The sequence below is a fragment of the Ornithodoros turicata genome, chromosome 1 (assembly GCF_037126465.1).
Source record: "Ornithodoros turicata isolate Travis chromosome 1, ASM3712646v1, whole genome shotgun sequence".
NCBI lineage: Eukaryota > Metazoa > Arthropoda > Arachnida > Ixodida > Argasidae > Ornithodoros > Ornithodoros turicata.
Window position 1 is genome coordinate 175968348 of NC_088201.1, and position 18011 is coordinate 175986358.

General features: G+C 46.9%; 1 protein-coding gene across 1 annotated transcript; it reads left to right on the forward strand.

Annotated features, from left to right (window-relative positions):
• Positions 1–70: 70 nt before the first annotated feature.
• On the forward strand, positions 71–2366 carry LOC135390670 (uncharacterized). Its single transcript, XM_064620482.1, has 2 exons — positions 71–1493; positions 2083–2366. The coding sequence occupies exons 1-2, from the start codon at positions 71–73 to the stop codon at positions 2364–2366; spliced, it is 1707 nt and encodes a 568-aa protein (XP_064476552.1).
• Positions 2367–18011: the final 15645 nt, after the last annotated feature.

Here is an 18011-nt window from a genome sequence, read left to right on the forward strand (position 1 = left end):
TAGCGTCACATCAAGAGAAGAGGCTGAAATTCTGCACGATGAGGCAGATAAAGTTCTTTCGGCTGCTGGCATGCATCTAAGAAAGTGGGCGACGAACGACAGTGAGCTACAGGTATCGTTCAGGACTAAAAACAAAGACAACAGTCAGATGAAAAAGGTCTTGGGCATTGTTTGGAACACGACAAATGACGTCTTGTCACCTCCAATGGACTCATTGGACCAGTTCCTGACAAAGAAAAGAGACACGAAGAGATGTTTACTTCAAGTTAGTGCACGAATATACGACCCCCTCGGCATTCTCTCGCCCTACACAGTCAAGGCAAAAATACTGAGTCAACGAGCGTGGGAATTGGGCATCGGATGGGACGACGAGCTACCCGAACACATCGGTAAAGAGTGGCAACAGTGGTGCAAGGGAATTCCATTTCTACCAAAGATCACTGTGCCAAGGGCAATCACAGACGATGACTCAGTTGTGTCCCGAAGTATTCATTGCTTCTGCGATGCGAGCCAGCAAGCGTACGGTGCAGTGCTGCATCTGCGCACAGTGTACGAAGATGGAAGCATAAATGTCGTTATCGTGGCTGCTAAATCGAGGGTAGCCCCACTAAAGCGAGTTTCACTCCCAAGACTTGAACTTTTGGGTGCTCTTGTGGGTGCTAGGCTTACTAACTACGTGACAGCAACTTTGAACTACGAGGGCCTCACCGTGCGGTATTGGACCGATTCGACCGTGGTTCTTCACTGGGTAAAAGGAAGCGCTAGTAGATGGAAACCCTTTGTTGCCAACCGCGTCACCGACATTCAAAGTATATGCAACCCTTCAGACTGGCATCACTGTCCAGGTGAATCTAATCCAGCTGATCTGCTGACAAGAGGAGTGCTGCCCGACATGCTCATGAAAGATGACTTCTGGTGGAAGGGACCTGAGTGGCTCAACAATGAAGAGGCCTTCTGGCCGAAATTCGAAGTTGACACCTTGGAGCTTCCTGAAACAACATCGCGAGAGGAAAGAAAAAACGCAACAGCGATGATGGCGACGGATGTCGATGTTAGCACGCCACTCCTCACTCTTGAGAACCACAGTTCTCTTCTGACTGTGCTTCGAATCACCGCGTGGATCAAGCGTTTTATTCACAACTGTCGACAGAAAGATGCTAGGATCTCTGGCCCGCTCAATGCGGCCGAAATCCAAAGTTCGCTGAGACAATGGATCCGCCAGGTGCAGAGGGAAAGCTTTCCAGGAGAACTGGAGATACTATCATCCGGCAAAAACACTGTCGGCGAAACGTCTCCACTACGAACCCTGTCGCCCTACGTGGACGAGGATCAAATAATGCGCTTGCGAGGAAGGCTGCAACAGCGCGATGCAGAGACAGCAGTTAAGCATCCCATAATTCTTCCCAAGGATCACGACTTCACTTCGAAACTCATCATGCAAGAGCATTTGCGACTTCTGCATGGAGGTGTTAGAGACACCTTAGTGCAGCTCCGTGAGTCCTATTGGATACTGAGAGGAAGGCAAGCAGTCAAACGAGCTATTCATCAATGTTTGACCTGTCGGAAATGGCGATCCAAACCAACGGATGAGGCAATGGCACCACTACCACGCGACCGTGTGACAGAGGCAGAACCATTTGTTGTATCTGGAATTGACTTCGCCGGACCTTTGTTCTATAAAACTGAGACCGGAAGCAGCAAGGCATACATAGTTCTGTTCACGTGTGCCGTAACTAGAGCCGTGCACCTCGAATTGGTAACCGATCTGACAGCAGCCACTTTTCTATTGGCTTTCCGTAGATTTATTTCCAGGAGAGGAATATGCCACACTGTGTACACAGATAATGCCCTCACTTTCAAACGCGCATCGAAAGACCTTAAACAGCTCTGGACCGAAATGCGAGGCGGCGAAGTACAGGACTATTTCTCTGGGACGCACATAACTTGGAAATTTATCGTTGAGAGAGCAGCGTGGTGGGGCGGATTCTGGGAACGGATGGTGCGCACCGTTCAAAACGACTCTCCGGAAGGTACTAGGCAAAAGTAGCTTGACGCTTGACCAACTAACAACGCTACTCACAGAGGTAGAAGCCATGGTGAACTCTAGGCCCATCTCCTTCGTCTACTCGGACAGCAACGAACCCGGTCCCTTGTCACCGGCACACTTCCTAGTCGGTAAGCGTATAACCCGACTGCCTGACCAGGCTACTGTTACCTCGGGGCCCGGCCAGCTGCAGCTATCGAAGATGCTGCGTTACCGAGAGGCTCTCCTGCGGCGCCTGTGGAAGCGGTGGGTACACGAGTACCTCCTGGAACTGCGTACCGCACATGAGCGCGCACTGCGACCTCAACGGCACCGCAAGTAAACGATTTAGTGTTGCTAAAGGAGGACCGTCTTCCAAGACAAATGTGGAGGATGTGTCATGTTGTGAAAGTGTTCCCTGGCAGAGATGGACGTGTATGATCCTGTGAGGTCCGACTTCCCGGAGGTGGAACACTTAAACGTGCCATCCAACATCACTTCCCGCTAGAGATTGTATAACAGAATGAGCTAGTGCTCATTGCGGGGGAGTGTGTTGGAGAAACGAACGTGTGTTTATATGTATGTGCTGCCTTCTCCGCTAACGTCAAGACAGACCGTTTCATATGTGCTTTCAGTGTCTGGGGTTCGATCTGTGAATCACTTGGGGGCGAGCATCCAATTACATAAACTTCCTTTGGCTTCCCATCCTCGTATCGTTCCCACGGAGAGTGTCCGTTTACTTCCCTTCTGTGGTCTCCATCTCTCTCTCTGCGTTTAGTTATAGTTGCAATAAAGAAGTCAACCTGTGCGGACGTGTGTGAGCGTGTAGTCCGTCTTCAAACGACGTATCCGCGGATGGCACCCTTACTGCTTGCCTCTTCCCGGCGCATTTAGCCCTTTAGAGCTACAGGGGCAACCTGGAATAACCATGCGTTTTCGAGCTCGATATATCAACGGAGTGATGTCAGCTCAGGCATCTAGAGGTTAACGAACGGGGAGAAAAAGGTAGCGGGACAACATAAATTGGGAAACAACAAGTGTGAACTCCAATGTTACGCGGTCACAGGCACGAAAAGACAGTGATTCACCCTTAAGGAACAACTGCAAAAGGATCGTTGGTGCGAGCGAGGTGAACGGCATATTTGCTGCTGCTCAGGAAACGCTAACACCATGCTGAGCTCGATTCCTGCCTGGACCGTTTGTCTGGAATGCATGCGGAATAAACTCCGGTACCTGAGCCTTACTGACCGCGCATATGATGAAAGTGCACCCGTGTTTAAAGCATATAGAATGTTTTAGTTTTTAGAAATACGCGCATGTTTCCAAAATTGTTTAGGATTACCCTTGAGATCCATTTCGATGGATTTGATGCGATTAGAATAGTCACGTGACTGTGCCTGCTTAAAGAGCGTCCTGTAGTGAGCAAATAGCATGCAGTGTGTTATGGAGTGATGCTTTTGAATTGCCTGTGGTGGAATTTTTTCTTCTTTAGGTAAGATCTGGTCTCCTTCTTGAACCAACTACGGTATCTATGAACGTTATGTATGGTCCCAGTGGGGACAGATGAACTTATACCTGAATGAACAATATCTGTAAATAAAACGGCAGCACTGTCAGCATCAGTGGCATTGAATACGGGCTCAAAATTAGCAGCTGCGAGATGATAATATAGACCAACGTAATCATCTTGAGGAAGATGGAAAATATCGGATGCTACGAGTACATTATGATTACGGAGAGAAGTAGGCATGGACGCTGCAAAAAGGGGGTGATATTTGTCGGACAGAGTCAACGGGGAAGCAGGCTTAACAGACGTGAAATTGGCCGAGCGGACGAAACAAAGATCAAGGAATTGTCCCCTACGATTGGGGACAGTGTTAACTTGGGAGAATGACAAGAAAACGGCAAAGTCACGAATACAGTTTACTCCGTTTAAACCGTAAGACGTTGGAGCAAGGGCAGGGGATATTTGCTGAGCTTCGAATAAAGGTAGATTGAAGTCACCTAACATCAAGATGGAACAGTGGCTATCAAGTAATGGATCTAGGGACAGAAGATACTGGGTGAGTTCTGATGGATTGAACAATGACGGGAAGTAGTGAACACCCACCAATAAGTTGCGGTCCTTGAGGCGGTGAAGTTTGATTCATACCGACTCAGGGTATTGCTCCAAGTCGAAGCGACGTATGAGTTTCAATTCGTTGGACACTGCATCTAGGCATCCACTGCCACGTGCAGTAGCTTTCCCGGGAACAACGCGATCTGAACGGTACACACTTAGCAACCAGAAAAATAAACGCTGTTCCGTCTGTTCAGGACATTTAGCCAGCTCCCAGAAAGAAAAAAATATGTCGTATTCGCACTCACACACAGCTGAGAAAGAGCGCCAAGTCTTCGTACGCAAACCACGCAGGTTTTGGTTAGTAGAGAGTTGCCCACTCATTCTTGACTGCCATCCGTCGGAGCATGTTGGTCGTAACCGTATAGATCATGCTGCTATGGAGCCGACCCCGGAACTGCTTGACTAGGGGCAGCCAGGAGGCCACACCGCAGGATCGTGAAGGAGGTCAAAAGCAGCGTCATCAGTTAAGATGTGGAACCAGGCGTAGGTTTCGAAACGCGATTTTAACTTTGTTCACTTGAAAGACGAGTAGTCAGTTTTCTTCGCGACGAATGCGGTGATGTCATCTACAGTTGTCGCAGGAAGGAGTTCGGTGACGAATAGTGCCTTGTTGGCGTGGCGCGGTTCCACGGCACGTTGGCCTTCGGAAATCGTCGTGCCGAAGAAAGCTCTGGGCTGTGGAGCACGTACGTTGGACACTTCAATCGGAGACGTCACACCGTTCGAAGGACTTGGTGAAGAAGTGTTGCCTACCGGTAGTTGAGCGGCCTGTGCCGCGAACGTGACTCCCGGCATTCGAGTCATATCCGTATGAGGCGCCGAAGTTGGGAGGGAGGCAGGTTGCGAAGACGCCACATGTCCACAGAAATTCGGAGGATAATAATAACGACAACTACTACAGCAACAACAACAACAGACAACAACAACAACAGTAGTAGTAGTTTCGCAGTACACTTAAAGCCCCAAGAAATATTTTCTCTTCAGAATGTAAGGATGATTTGATTGCCTCACAAATGGAATAGTATCATCAGATCGTCTGTTATTCTATCGCTGAATGACAGAGCAGAATATAATCCCCGTCTGGAAACATAAAAACGAGCCAGCGAAGTGTTCTAAGGGTCTGGAAGATTTTCAGTTCAGGAAGGGTCCTTTCCATTGTGTGCCTACTGCGATGTGCCTTCTATCAATATTTCGGATGTGACGTGTTGTACTGGTGGTGTCGGTACAGGTAGAGACTACATTCTAAGAAAAAAAAGAGTGATGTTTGTCCATTTGAGGACTAAATTAATGTAACAGGATGGGGACTGCATTTCAGGGCTCTCTTTTAACACACAAAAATACATAAATAGTGTGCATGAATGAAAATACCCTGAAGTAAGCATCCAACTCTGATGTGTCGAAACAAAATCTTGAGACATGCATAGCGCCTAATATGGCAAAAAAATAAAAACTGCTAACAATTTGTGCCTCTGTGTGGGTCTGAAAATTGAGAAGTTAGCTAAGTTATAGCCTTATTCCATAGAATTCTCTAAGAACACATATCTACGTACAAAGGGAATTGCCTCAGGACAAGAGCCGCCGATATTTCGAACACAGACTGTTCTTCATCTGGGCACCGTCCTCATCATTGGCATGGTATTTAAAAGGGTTAGGTGTGACGTGGTAAAGGTTCATGGGGAATTGTGGGTCAACAGCTCAGGGGAGGTGGGAGAAAGTGTCCGTTCAGGCTCCTATGGCCGATGTGGATGGCCGGTTTGTTACAGTGAGGAGGGGATTATGTGAATGAAGTTTGCTTTCTGCCCCCGGGTTGTTGACCTGCAATTCGCATGAACCTTTAACACGTCATACCTAACCCTTTCAACAGTGATTGGGACGTTGCACAGAAGAACAGTCTCTTTTCGAAATATCGGCGGCTCTCGTCCTGAGGCAATACCCTTCATACTTCCTTTGAGGTTGGCTGGATTTCTACCCGTCTGTATATTTACGTTGACTGTTTCATCCAGGAGACAATTTGCGAACTTCAGTGACAATTTGTACTCTTGGGGAGTAAGTTTCCGAGCCAGGGGACTAAAATGGGAACGAACTGAACGTAGCTGTAAATGCTTCCAATCTTATTATTTCTTTTCTTGGAGTGTGAAACATGGTTGAAAAATATTGTGATCGAGAAAGAGCCACACTGGATAAGTCACTTGTGCAAGAAATTAGATGTGTTCATAAGGTGACCCCTGGATTCATTTACAGTGTGTTCTTGAGAATTCCCTCCGATTGCTATAACGAGCCTCCTGGCTAATCTCAATAGGTACGCTGTTCCTCATGATTTTCTGTCACCTTAGAATGACTGTTTTGGACCATAAAGTATCAGAAGTCGGAGACGCCAAGCACGCGACAGACAGCCAACACGAATAAAATATGTGAAACGCGTAGATGAAGGGTGAGGAAGGGATGCAGTCCCTTGCCATACTCATTTCTACACTCCAGCTGAGCTTGAACCTTCATCAGGAACAACAAAAACGTCTTCAATTGTGCTTATCCCGTATGACAAATACAATGGCAATGCGATGACATTGAATATTCATGTGTGAAGAAAAGAGACCGAGAGCCGTAGCGGGCCAGACATAGCCGTAGAGGGTCGGGGCACAACCCACCACCCCCTCCTAACTTTCATACACAGAGGTCTTGCAGGATGTGGTCTGGGTGAGGTCTTGCAGGGTATTTCGTGTTGTGACGCTGTGAAGCAAATCTTTACAGGATTTGCATGATCACTTGCATGAAATGTGTGATTCTTACGTCTTAGGATACCCCTCGAAACGCTCATCCTGAGCGTCAGCCGGGTAGACTTCCCGGATGGCGCCTGGCCTCCCTACCCCCACCTCCACCCGCAGTTGGCGCTTATTGTGCACAGTATTACCTAACAATACTAATGAGGTATTCCTTTTAAGAATTAGCCATTTTGCATCTCTTTCACTTCGGTGCCGAATGTAACAACAACAACAACTTTATTTTTGGATTTGGCGAGTGGGGAGGTTCATCGACACAGGCGATACTCTACTCCATTGCTGGTGGGAATGTGGGGAATAAAATAACGAGCCCCTTCACAATAACGATCGAAGTCCGATGGTGTCCAGAAATGTCAGAAGAGCTTTGAGTGCAGAGCGTTGCTGGGCTGGATTAGGCCAGGGACCAAGCAATTTCGGTAGGGAGAAGGGGCGAGAGTCAAGCTGACGAAGAGACTCGGAGACTGTGGTTCGGGAAGGGTAGTAGTGCGGGCAATGAAGAAGAATATGCTCCAGATCCTCAAGAACACCACAGTGGCAGCAGGTGGGAGAGTCAACTTGTCTCAAGCGGTAACGCCACTGAGCTGTAAAGGCCACATCGAGGCGCATTCGGTGGATTAATGCAGCATCTTGACGAGAGGTGTTTCGTGGCATGCGGAAAGCGAGCGTTGGATCAACTCTGCTCAACATAGAGGGGGGAATAATGTCGGTTGTCCATTGTCGGGAAGCTAGGAGTGTCACTAGGCGTCGCAGAATTGAACGGCGGTCTCCTCTCAGCAGAACAATACTGGTCCGTTTCCGATACGAGAGTGCTGCTTCTGCGGCGCTGTCGGCCTGCTCGTTCCCCACGACACCACAATGGGCTGGAACCCACTGGAGAACTATCCTGTGGCCTGCTGCGTAGATAGTGTGGTAAGCCATTAACACATCTGTGACTGGGGGTGCGGATGGGCCTCGTAGAATGTAGATGAGCATGCCGAATCGGTTTCCCTTCAGGATGCACTAAATGACAAAAAAAAAAAAACAGTAAAAGGAGAAGTGGGCCACACTATCGGTTTGGCGACACTTGATTTGATCACCGCCTTAAAATGGCGTTGCAAAGCCACCTCTTGTGTGTCTCGGGACGTACGTAAACCCCGCATCATAATCATTATCTGTCTGGAGGACATTAGATATATAGTGTTTGCTGAGCGCCTAAGTTGTGGGTCACTGCTTCATTCAGGAATATTACTCTGTTCAAGACTGATCTGTGTTGCCGTGGATGCAGGAAGAATTACATGCTTACTACATCTGTGGCGAAGAGTATGGTTCCAGGCGAAAAAACTCCCGAATCATCGTCATCATAAAATAAAGTTGTTTTTCTACGTGTGGGTCGTATACGACCCACATTCACAGACCGTGTCAGAACCTCGTCTGGTACCTAAAGCGCACGTGTAGAATCTCATTGCCTAATATGATTCACAGCGAGGACACGTGAAATGATACCGTTGTTGTTGTTCCTGAGGAAGGTTGAAGCTGGAGTGTAGAAATAAGTGAATGTGTGCATTCTACAACATGTGACATCAACTGCACATAGCGACGACGAAGTACAGGAACTCAGGAAGGGAATTTGCGGGGATTAAAACAAGGAGGCGCATCCTAAACTCTCATCTCTGCGTAGCGCATATTTTACTCGTGCTCCCTGTGGCATGTGCTTACCGTGCCCGACAGCGGTTTATCCTGAGTCCCATGTCTGTTTTTCTTTTTTTTTTCAAGACTGGGGGGAATGGCAAGGTCCCGACCTTGCAGGGAGTGCACACGTAACAAGTAAAGGAGTTTCGATGAACATTTGTGGGATGTTAAGGGGTGCAGAGGGCTCTGGATATATTACTGGTGCTGGACATCTAATACTTTATAGTCCGAAATAGTTATTCTGAGGTAACAGAAATTCATGGAAAATAGCATACCTGTTGGGATGAGCCTCATCACGAGCCTCATTTTAGCCATTATAGGGGCACACACTGAGTGATCCAAGACGTCCCCTTATCAAAACATTTATTTTCTTGGTCAAGTGTGTCATTCAAGTGCTGTACTTTACAGCACTTTTTTTACAGTTTTTGTCCGTGCCTCGACACCTGATTGGTGAAATAAAAACGAATTGAATTCATTGCCGCCCTTGCTCATTCACTCCACATTTCTATCAGGTTCCACTTCCCCACCGGTACCGGTACAATCAATACAACAAGCTCCATACGAAATAATCGTCGGAGGAACCTCGCAGTGGACACATGTTGTAAAAGGACCTTTCCTTTTACCTTTCTGCCGTTGGACCACGTCGCTAGCACGAGTAGAATAATTTGCTCCATTGTTCCGCGGCGCATGAGCAGACTATGACAAGTGCGGATGCACAATAAAGGGGGGGGGGGGCAGCGCGCCCATTTTCTTGTTAGTTTGGTTTCGTCGCTGATCGTCCTCTTAAACTTCGAAGCTGATCAAATCTTCCTTACGTCCTGAAGAGATAACCTCATGTGTGACTTTAAAGCTGAGATAAACACATAAACAAAACACAGCAGTGTAACCAGTTTAAAGGTTGCAAATACAGTAAAAAAGAACAGAACTAAGTCAAACCATAGGTTATGTGGCTGGCGGCTTAGCCGCACGTGTCCGATCGCAAGTGGTTCTAATGCAGAATGCTGGCTGGTTTCATACCTGGCTAACTGTAGCTATTGACCTTTCAGTTTCATGCCTGTTCTCATTAATTTTTCATTTTCCGGCCTGTTCTCACTAATATTTCGCGTGCCCACCTGCTGTCATTAACATTTCACTTTCCTGTCTGCTGCTGCTGCTAACCTTTCAGAATGCAGACAATGGATATACACGCCGAACGCTAAGCGTGGGACAGTTTTGGAATGTTAGTACATATAGCCAATATTGGCTCTGTATACTGGGCACAATATAGTACTGGGATTTTCTGAAACCGTATATTAACACATAGTAAAAATGAAGTGAAAGGTTCAGTGAGCCTCTCCAGAAATATGCGTCTACCTTGCTCTTGAAGTAGCGTCTCCATGTTAGCTAATTATTCCACGGTCATAAGTGGGTGATTGAATATATGCTGATGGCTTCAGCCCCACATTCATTCCCTCCCTGACACAGGAAAGTCCATGATATCGAGCTCAATTTGTCGAAGTTCTTCAGCGCATCAAGGACTTCTATTTCTATCCGCTTCACTTCAACCAGGTGTATCAATATGTGATGTTGAACAGGACGTAAGAGAGAAGCAAGCCCTTCAGAAGACAAGCAGGCCGTTTCTGAAGCATGTCGCGTCGTCGTCGTCCGCGCGCCGCCACAGGTTTCAGGACAGTTGAAATATGGCAGCCGTCGAAAAAGCAACATGCCCCCAGCACCTTGAGGCTTGTGTTTGTCCCTTTCTTTGCCCCAGCCTCAGAACAATTACTTTCCACCGGATTTCAGAAATTAATGTGTGTTTGTTATGGAGACACTGTCAATGATCAGAGCTTGACATTGGGGGCACTGTGAAGACTGCATGCCCAGCTCCCTGCTCTCCGCTTCGTTTCCTGTTGTTTCATGCTCTTCTTCCACCTATGTTGAGGTAGTGAAATGAATACTGAACGTGATGACCATCACATCTTCTTAACAATGGTGAAAATATGAGACACCTCAAAGCGAATAACATCTTACGTGGCTCAAAAGTTTGCTCTTCCAAGGTGGAAATTTTTTGCAAGTGGTTCTTAAAACCTATCCCACTTTGGAGAACCACTTTAAGAGTATCCTCTTCAAGGGATACCACTTGAAAGTCGCTCATGAAACATTTCCCACTTTTGAGAACCACTTTATGAATAACCGCATTAGGAAGAACGAATTACAAGTCGTTTGTTTAACCTGTCCCACCCCGGTGAACAACTTCCAAGTGGTTCCACTTCTGTAACCTACTTATAGTGAACTATAGGCGCGTATATAAAAACATACACTTAGTGGGCCGGTTGGTACATATCCCTTGGCCAGGCGACAAAAGAAAGGAACGAGACAGCGACGACGCCTGTCTCGTTCCTTTCTTTTGTCGCCTGGCCAAGGGACGAGGTATAACAACATAACACTTTTATTTCTGCTTTTTACACTCACACGGCTGCTTTTGAAGCAATTCAAAGCAGCACTGAAATACAAAGACAGAAATAGATACAAAATGAAGCGCGACTATTCATCTCTAGCTGTCACGGATAAAAATCAGATGCGGTTATTTGCACCGATGTGATTCACATTCCAAGTTTTATAGACAAGAGGGCATTAGACGCGCAGAACACTGGCGTCAAGAATATCGAAGCTTCTAAATTTGGATATTCATGGCTATAACCTTATTTAAATGGCAGTGGTTAGTACAAATGTCAACGGGGCAGGGGTATTTCGGACACATCTATCTTGTTCACTATTTGGACGGCTCCCGCTCGAAATAGGGCACGGTACGCGTTTCTGCCAGCGAGGAAGCCATTGTGAGGAAGTCATCCTGCCAATGGAACAGTTTTTGCCCCTCTCAGGGGCAAAACTTTGACCCTGGTCTGTTAATGGAATGCCCCAAAAATGGCCGTCTTCGGGTCGGATGAATATGTTCACGTTACTCATGGGATCCCGCTTTTCGGAAAATTTCTGCTCAAGTTAGGTCAATAATACACAATAGGACAAATCCGGGGTAGTTGGTATAAGTTCATGATGGCGAATAGCAGCAAGAAGACCAGGACATCGGTAGAAGTATAGACAGGACAACAGCAGACTCTCTACTGAGGTTTAATCAAAGAAAACAGCATCCTAAACGCCGCAGCATACATGTTGGATATATAATCTAAGAACAAAAAAGGGGCGTGCTTCTTCATGGGTCACCTCACTCAAAGGTGGTGAACGGAGCCATACAGCTATGAGATCTTCTCTTACTAAGTCATGTGCGCACACTGCTTCCACCAGTTTTCAGATTCAAGTTTCTAGAATGGGGAATGCGGGCTACCTTGGGCAAGTGTTGCCGACAACAGCAGAGATCCACTTGAAAGAGTGCAATAATCATCAGCCACCCGCAGCCGACCGGCTACGTGACAGGGAAGTGTCCATCCCGTGTACCCACAGGGAATCTCACAATTTGAAAAACGTGGCTTCGAGAAATGGAGCGAATGTCGTGTGTACTGCTCAGTGGAAATTGCAGTCTCTTTGCACCAGAGTAAATGTGCAAAAGGGGCATATAGAATGTAATGTGAAACATAGACAGCCATTCATGGGTTGTAAGCTCGATATCGTCTACAGCACACCGCTTCCATGTGGCAACAAACAACGAACAACTTTATCGCTCCAGAGTGTCACATGCTATGTTGGGCAGTCATGTAGATTCCTTAACATAAGGCTTATGGAACATGCCTCTTCCCTTGGAAGAACGTCCTCCTGTTACTTGAGCGTGTATTGCCGTGATTGTAAGTGTATGTCATATTTCAATGAAATCGAGGTACTAACAGTAATAAAGATCAGTTTGCGCGGGACATAATAGAGGCATTTGTTATTGTCACGTGTCAAGACAGATGTGTCAGCTCCCCTTCAGTCCCGTTGACAGACTTGGAAAAAGATTTTCTACACCTGGACATCGTGTTGAGTGCAATCTCCTAGCCAACAGCGTAAACCTTTGTCATCTCCGCCCATTTTTAGGTCCTCCTTCAGTGTTTTCAATGTAGGGCGCTGATAGCCACTTACCTTGATGCTTGCGTTTAAGATGCTGACGAAAAAAGATGGAAGACTGGCATGACACAAAAGGCACCAAAATTTACTTCTAACTTTTCGACGCCTATGCGGGCGTCCTTATCAGACACACGCAAGAACATAATAGTACAGATCCGAGATTAGTTTTATGCCTTCGTTATGTTCCTGTAGCATTCCGGTAGGGGCCCATTGTGGCTGTTATCGAGAGTTGAAGAAGTTACCGCTCAAAAAGAACTCGTTGCAAGTTAAGTTACCAGCCTAAACACGCAACTGGCTAAGGTACTGGTTATAAAACAGAATTGGAAATTGTCAAGTTACTTTCGAAAAGTAACGGGTTTCTTTCAAGTTCCCCTGTGCGGAATATCCTTGTATTATAACCGTACGCCTCGCCGACCTAGGTAGGGAACAGGAAGATTACCAGAGGATGTGGGCAACAAAGGGACAGTAATTTAGGATCGAAAAGTAACGTCAAACACCGACAATGTCGTGTCCGAAGCATCACACTTGTAGACGGACACATGTGGAGCTAGGGTGCAATATATGTGTTTACTAGTAAAGGAAAGTTGGCTTTCTATTTCTCGGAGAATAATGAATATAAATAAAGGGGAAAAGTTGAAAAATGCATGCAGGAGCTCAAAAGCACGAAAGCGTGGTTGACTTACCATGCTACCACCTACACAAGAGGATCACAGAACAATTGAGGAACACGAACAGAACGAGACCCAGGGACCCTATAGGTATGCGGGCAAAGCGGCGTCTCAAAAAAGAAAAAAAAATTGATCAAACTTGTTCGTAAAATGCGCTGAGTGCCTTGAATACTGCTGGCAGTGGAACATATAGTTTAAAGCACGTCCCTGTTCATATTAATAAGCAACGGCTCTTTCGTATTAGCGTCGCTCATTCTTCGCGTTTCCGAACTAGCATCCCGCTACGATAAGCATTCGCTCCACAGAGACACTGGATAGCAACACCGTATTGTACTTTACAAAGAGTTTCTTGGTGCCAGGAAAATTAACAACTGTAGATAAAGGAATCGCGACACGAAACTGCCCAGTTCGAGTTATTTAGCGTAATCTACCTCAGTTCCATCCAACACGGAGTAGAAGTCATCGCTTTTCTTGATTTACATTTGGCCTTCTCAGTTCTCAGTTCTCTCTGAATGAAAGAGTGAATGAAAGAGTTATTGACGGCCGACCCAGCTCGTGTTTGATGTGCTCGTACAGGGCTGAGTGCCCCGGAGTTGAAGGTTCGTCTTAAATATTCGCATTAGAGCAGTATAGATGCCAGAAGGTCCTTGCGAGTGATGAGATGGCGGAACCTATGCTAAGATGTAAAGCGGTTTCAGTATTGCTACGAGAGTTAAATCAGGTAATGCTTGTCTCATCTTAACAGCGACAGTACATATGAGGATTTATCGTATTCTGACGCCCTCAATAAGGGCTTCAGCAAGTGGAGCACTGAAATGTAAGGCCCTGTCATGGATGATTTCCAGATTCCTTTCCAGTGCAGCAATTGATGGAAACAGCGTACCAATTAGCACGGTTTTGTCTCCCTGGAGTATGTCCAAGGCATTCGCGACCGGTCTCATCACCTGTGTTAAATACGACAACAGTGAAACGTAATGGTGATTGTAATTCTGCCAGAGCAGTGTACCGCTCTCGAATAATCATACGATGAGTGTAGATGGCTGGAATCCTGCCATACTATCACTTTTACGTATTCATGCAGAAACTCTACGTCTTCCCGCTGAAGGCAGTAACGTGTCGCAGATGCCGTTCATGTTGTTTTCCTGGGTAAAAAGCTTCACCAAACAATCTAGATCATCAAAGAAGGAATTCCACATGGTGACACATGGGACAACTAAGTAACGCTCGCAGTCTTTGTGAATGGTTTGCGCAGCAACGTTAGATTGATTTTGCTTGCTCCACAAGGCCCTCCATCTCGAGACTGCCCTTTTGAACGTTTTCCGGAACAACGGTGCGTTTTCAGCTCTTCTCGCATCTTTGGTAGCAATCACCTTTATCGTGTGAGCAGAGCAAAGGTGATGAGAAGGCAAGAGAAATCGCTCGCCAGAGTAATGATCCACATTACGCTGGGCGCAACATCCACGTGGCATTCTTCAGGACTGTCGTCCTCCCCCGTTGGTCCTCCAGAAATTCAGAAAAACAGCATTCAGTAGTTGGCGAAGTTGTCTATATGTACAGCACCTGTCAGACTTTCCTAACGCAGGTCACGGCACGATACAGCTAAGTCTGCGGGAGCTGTACCAATGACCAATCGTTGAGCGTAGTTTACCACTCCACTGAGCGTAAACGGTATCCGCTACATTTACATTCCCACGCACCATGATATAGTCGGCTTCCAGCACTTAGCAATGTCAAATATAGCGAAATGTGCAAGAAAAAGACTAGCTTCTTAAAAGACTAAAGACATTGACGAAGTTCGCGTCTTTGTCAGTAGTCATGAGCGACACCTTGTTTCATATTGCAAAGTCATCCAACACAGTGTGTATTACCATTGTGAAGCTTTCGAATGTCAGTCTGCCCTTCATGCGCCTGCAAGGTAATGATGCAGTTCGCCTTTCCAAAGCTTCGTTGCACAGCCACGAAACCGTGAACCCGATGTGCTATTGGGGACACGGTTGACTAATGGCGATTTCGGGTGATGCATTTGGGGCGCTTTTTTCTGCCCCGAACCCAAGCGGTAAATTCGGGTGGTGCGGTCCGAGCAAGAGCCGCGTGTTCGGGTGATGCACTACGGAGCACTTTGCTCGCCCCAAGAGCACTTTTTTGGCTCTTGCTGCGAGAGACCGAGCCAAAACCGCCCTCAACTCTCTTCTTCCGCTCTCGACGGCGAGCATGCGCATATATGCGCCTCGCGAGTGTCGTCTGCTACGTATTGTTCCTGCGGCTGTCTGTCTGTCACATGTCTCGTCATCTGTCTCTTTGTCGCGTTCACCATTGACGGCATGGATCGTTACGAAAGTAGTAGCGATGAAAGTTCAATTGACACCGATAATGTGAATGACAGAGAGGATGATGTGACCTGCTTCTCGCAAGCTATGCTTGTGATCAGGTGAAAGTGCGCGACGACGCCAACGACGCTGCCGGAAGTTCACGAACACGACGAACGCACAATGCTAGCGAGCGCAGCAACCCTCGTAGAAGAGCGGTTGAGCGTCCGACAAATTCGGGTGATGACTGCCCCAGAGCGACTCTCGTGTAGAGCGTGCACTGGACCTGGACGCTCTCGCTCGGATTACCAGGTGCATCACCCGAAATCGCCATAAAATCGCCTGTCAGTACTTCGCCGTCCCATATTAACTCCGTTGCGCTTGAAAGTGTTGTGTCAATATTGTATTTTAAGGTGGACCATGTGGAGCACGTGTTTATTACTCGAAAGAAATAGCCCTGCAACACCTCGACATTTGAGATGCGATAAAGAACGGAGTGCTTATTTTAGAGAGCCATGTCCCCTACAGAACGTCCTGGAATAGAATGTCACCCGATAATTACTCCTTCCTGACCGTGTTCCTCCTTTGATAAGCCGGCGCGCTGCACTATATTGCGAGCAGGGTGGCTACCGGAAGCATAAATGAGAAACATTAAATACCAAAATTTCGTAGAAAACGAAAACAGAAACAGAACCGAAATTCAGGCTTGGAAACGTTAACTAAAACGAAATTAAGGCAACGTAATTCACATATCTTTCCTCTTAATATGCAAAGGTAGCCTGCTCTGCTCGACGATGTAATGTTCCTCCGAACTAGCTTTTATTACTTCAATGAAGTCTTGAATGTTTGCGCCTGACATTACGTACAGTCCCTCTGTTTAGTAGTGTTCGATCGCGACCTGCCTCGGACCTGCCTTACTAGCATTACAATGTAATACCATGAACAAACAGACGAAATAATTAATAGTAACAGAAAGCGGGACCGGTAAGGAACATCAATCGGAAACGGAAACGAAACGAAAACCTGACGAGGCAACGGAACCACCGAAATTCCTCTGCAGACGAAATATTATTATTTCCGTTAATCAACCTGAATTACGTGTTCCTAACAAATTAGGTGAGCCGCACGGTCATTTAACATTGCTCGCTTTGCGCATGCCTCGACATACCTCTCGTCAAGATGCCGCATTAATTCATCGAATGCGCATCGATGTGGATTTTACCGCGCAGTAGCGTTACCGCTTGAGAGAAGTTGACTCTTCCTAATGCTGTCACTGAGGTGCATCTACTCGTAGATCTAGATGATGATGATCTAGAGCATATTCATCTCCGTTGCCCACACGACAAACCTACCCAAACCGTACTTTCCCGATCCCTTATCGAGCTGGATTCTCGCGCCCTCTCTCTGCCAAAATTGCTTGGTTACTGTCCGCATCCAGCCCCCAACCAGACCTCGGCGAAATCACGCATGATCGCGATAACCCACAATAACCGCCATCACGATCACCAAAGCAATCCCAAGCAGCACAATGTACTGAAAGTCGAGTGCAATAGGGGTGGACGGTATGTGTCTTATCAACGTTCTTTAGTTTCACGAGTCTCTTCAAGCACCTCCACCCCTGTTGCACTCGACTTTCAGTACATTGTGCTGCTTGGGATCAGTGTGGCTGTGATTGCAATCGTCATTGAAGTGCCCTTGCGATGATCACGGCGCGTTGACATAACATCAGAAAAACCTGTGGTGATCGCAATCGCGCTCACGGCAGTAATCTGTATTTCGTGATTCCTGTATTGCGATAACGATGCCGCGCCTCTGCAGGCGCTCATGGGAATTACAATGTGATTGCGATCAGGCTGTTTGCCCTGAGCGCGATTATTGCGTGATCGCGCTCATCACCGCGATCATGTTATTCTGCAAAAGCGCAAAGTATAGGGAAGCGCGCACTATCTGGGCGCGTTCGCAACGCCGTGTGTTCAGTCCCATTCTGATTAGTTTTACATTATGGTTGACGCTCTGTTTCACTGCTGTCCACCCTCAACATGCCCCTGCCCATAAAGTTCAAATATAAGAGGCGATATTTGCATAACGCTCGTCTTTGGATGCTTTCTCAACTATTGCTATCATGCTCCGACGTCTCTAATTTTTCGTATCTCGTCTTCGCCGATCACAGTGTCGTTGTCAACCTGTTGCCGGGTGACCAGACCAAATGTCTGTTGTCACGATGCTAGAATTTTGCAATGTCGGCATGTGGTGTGTGTGTCGTCTTCTGCTTGCCGCACTTTGCTTCGGCATGTAGACATACTGGTGACGAGAGGGCCAATGGCCACGTGTTAGATCCGAGTTTCCGTGAGTTCCTGATGGCTTATAAGCATAAGCGAACACCGATATACCTGGATTACCTTTTATTGGTAG

What these genes read in the sequence shown, in the direction of transcription:
- LOC135390670 (XM_064620482.1), top strand. Translation starts at nt 71, where the DNA reads ATGCATCTAAGAAAGTGGGCGACGAACGACAGTGAGCTACAGGTATCG. An exon ending in AGACACCTTAGTGCAGCTCC is followed by an intron (nt 1,494 to 2,082) that starts GTGAGTCCTATT and finishes CGCTACTCACAG; the next exon opens with AGGTAGAAGCCATGGTGAAC.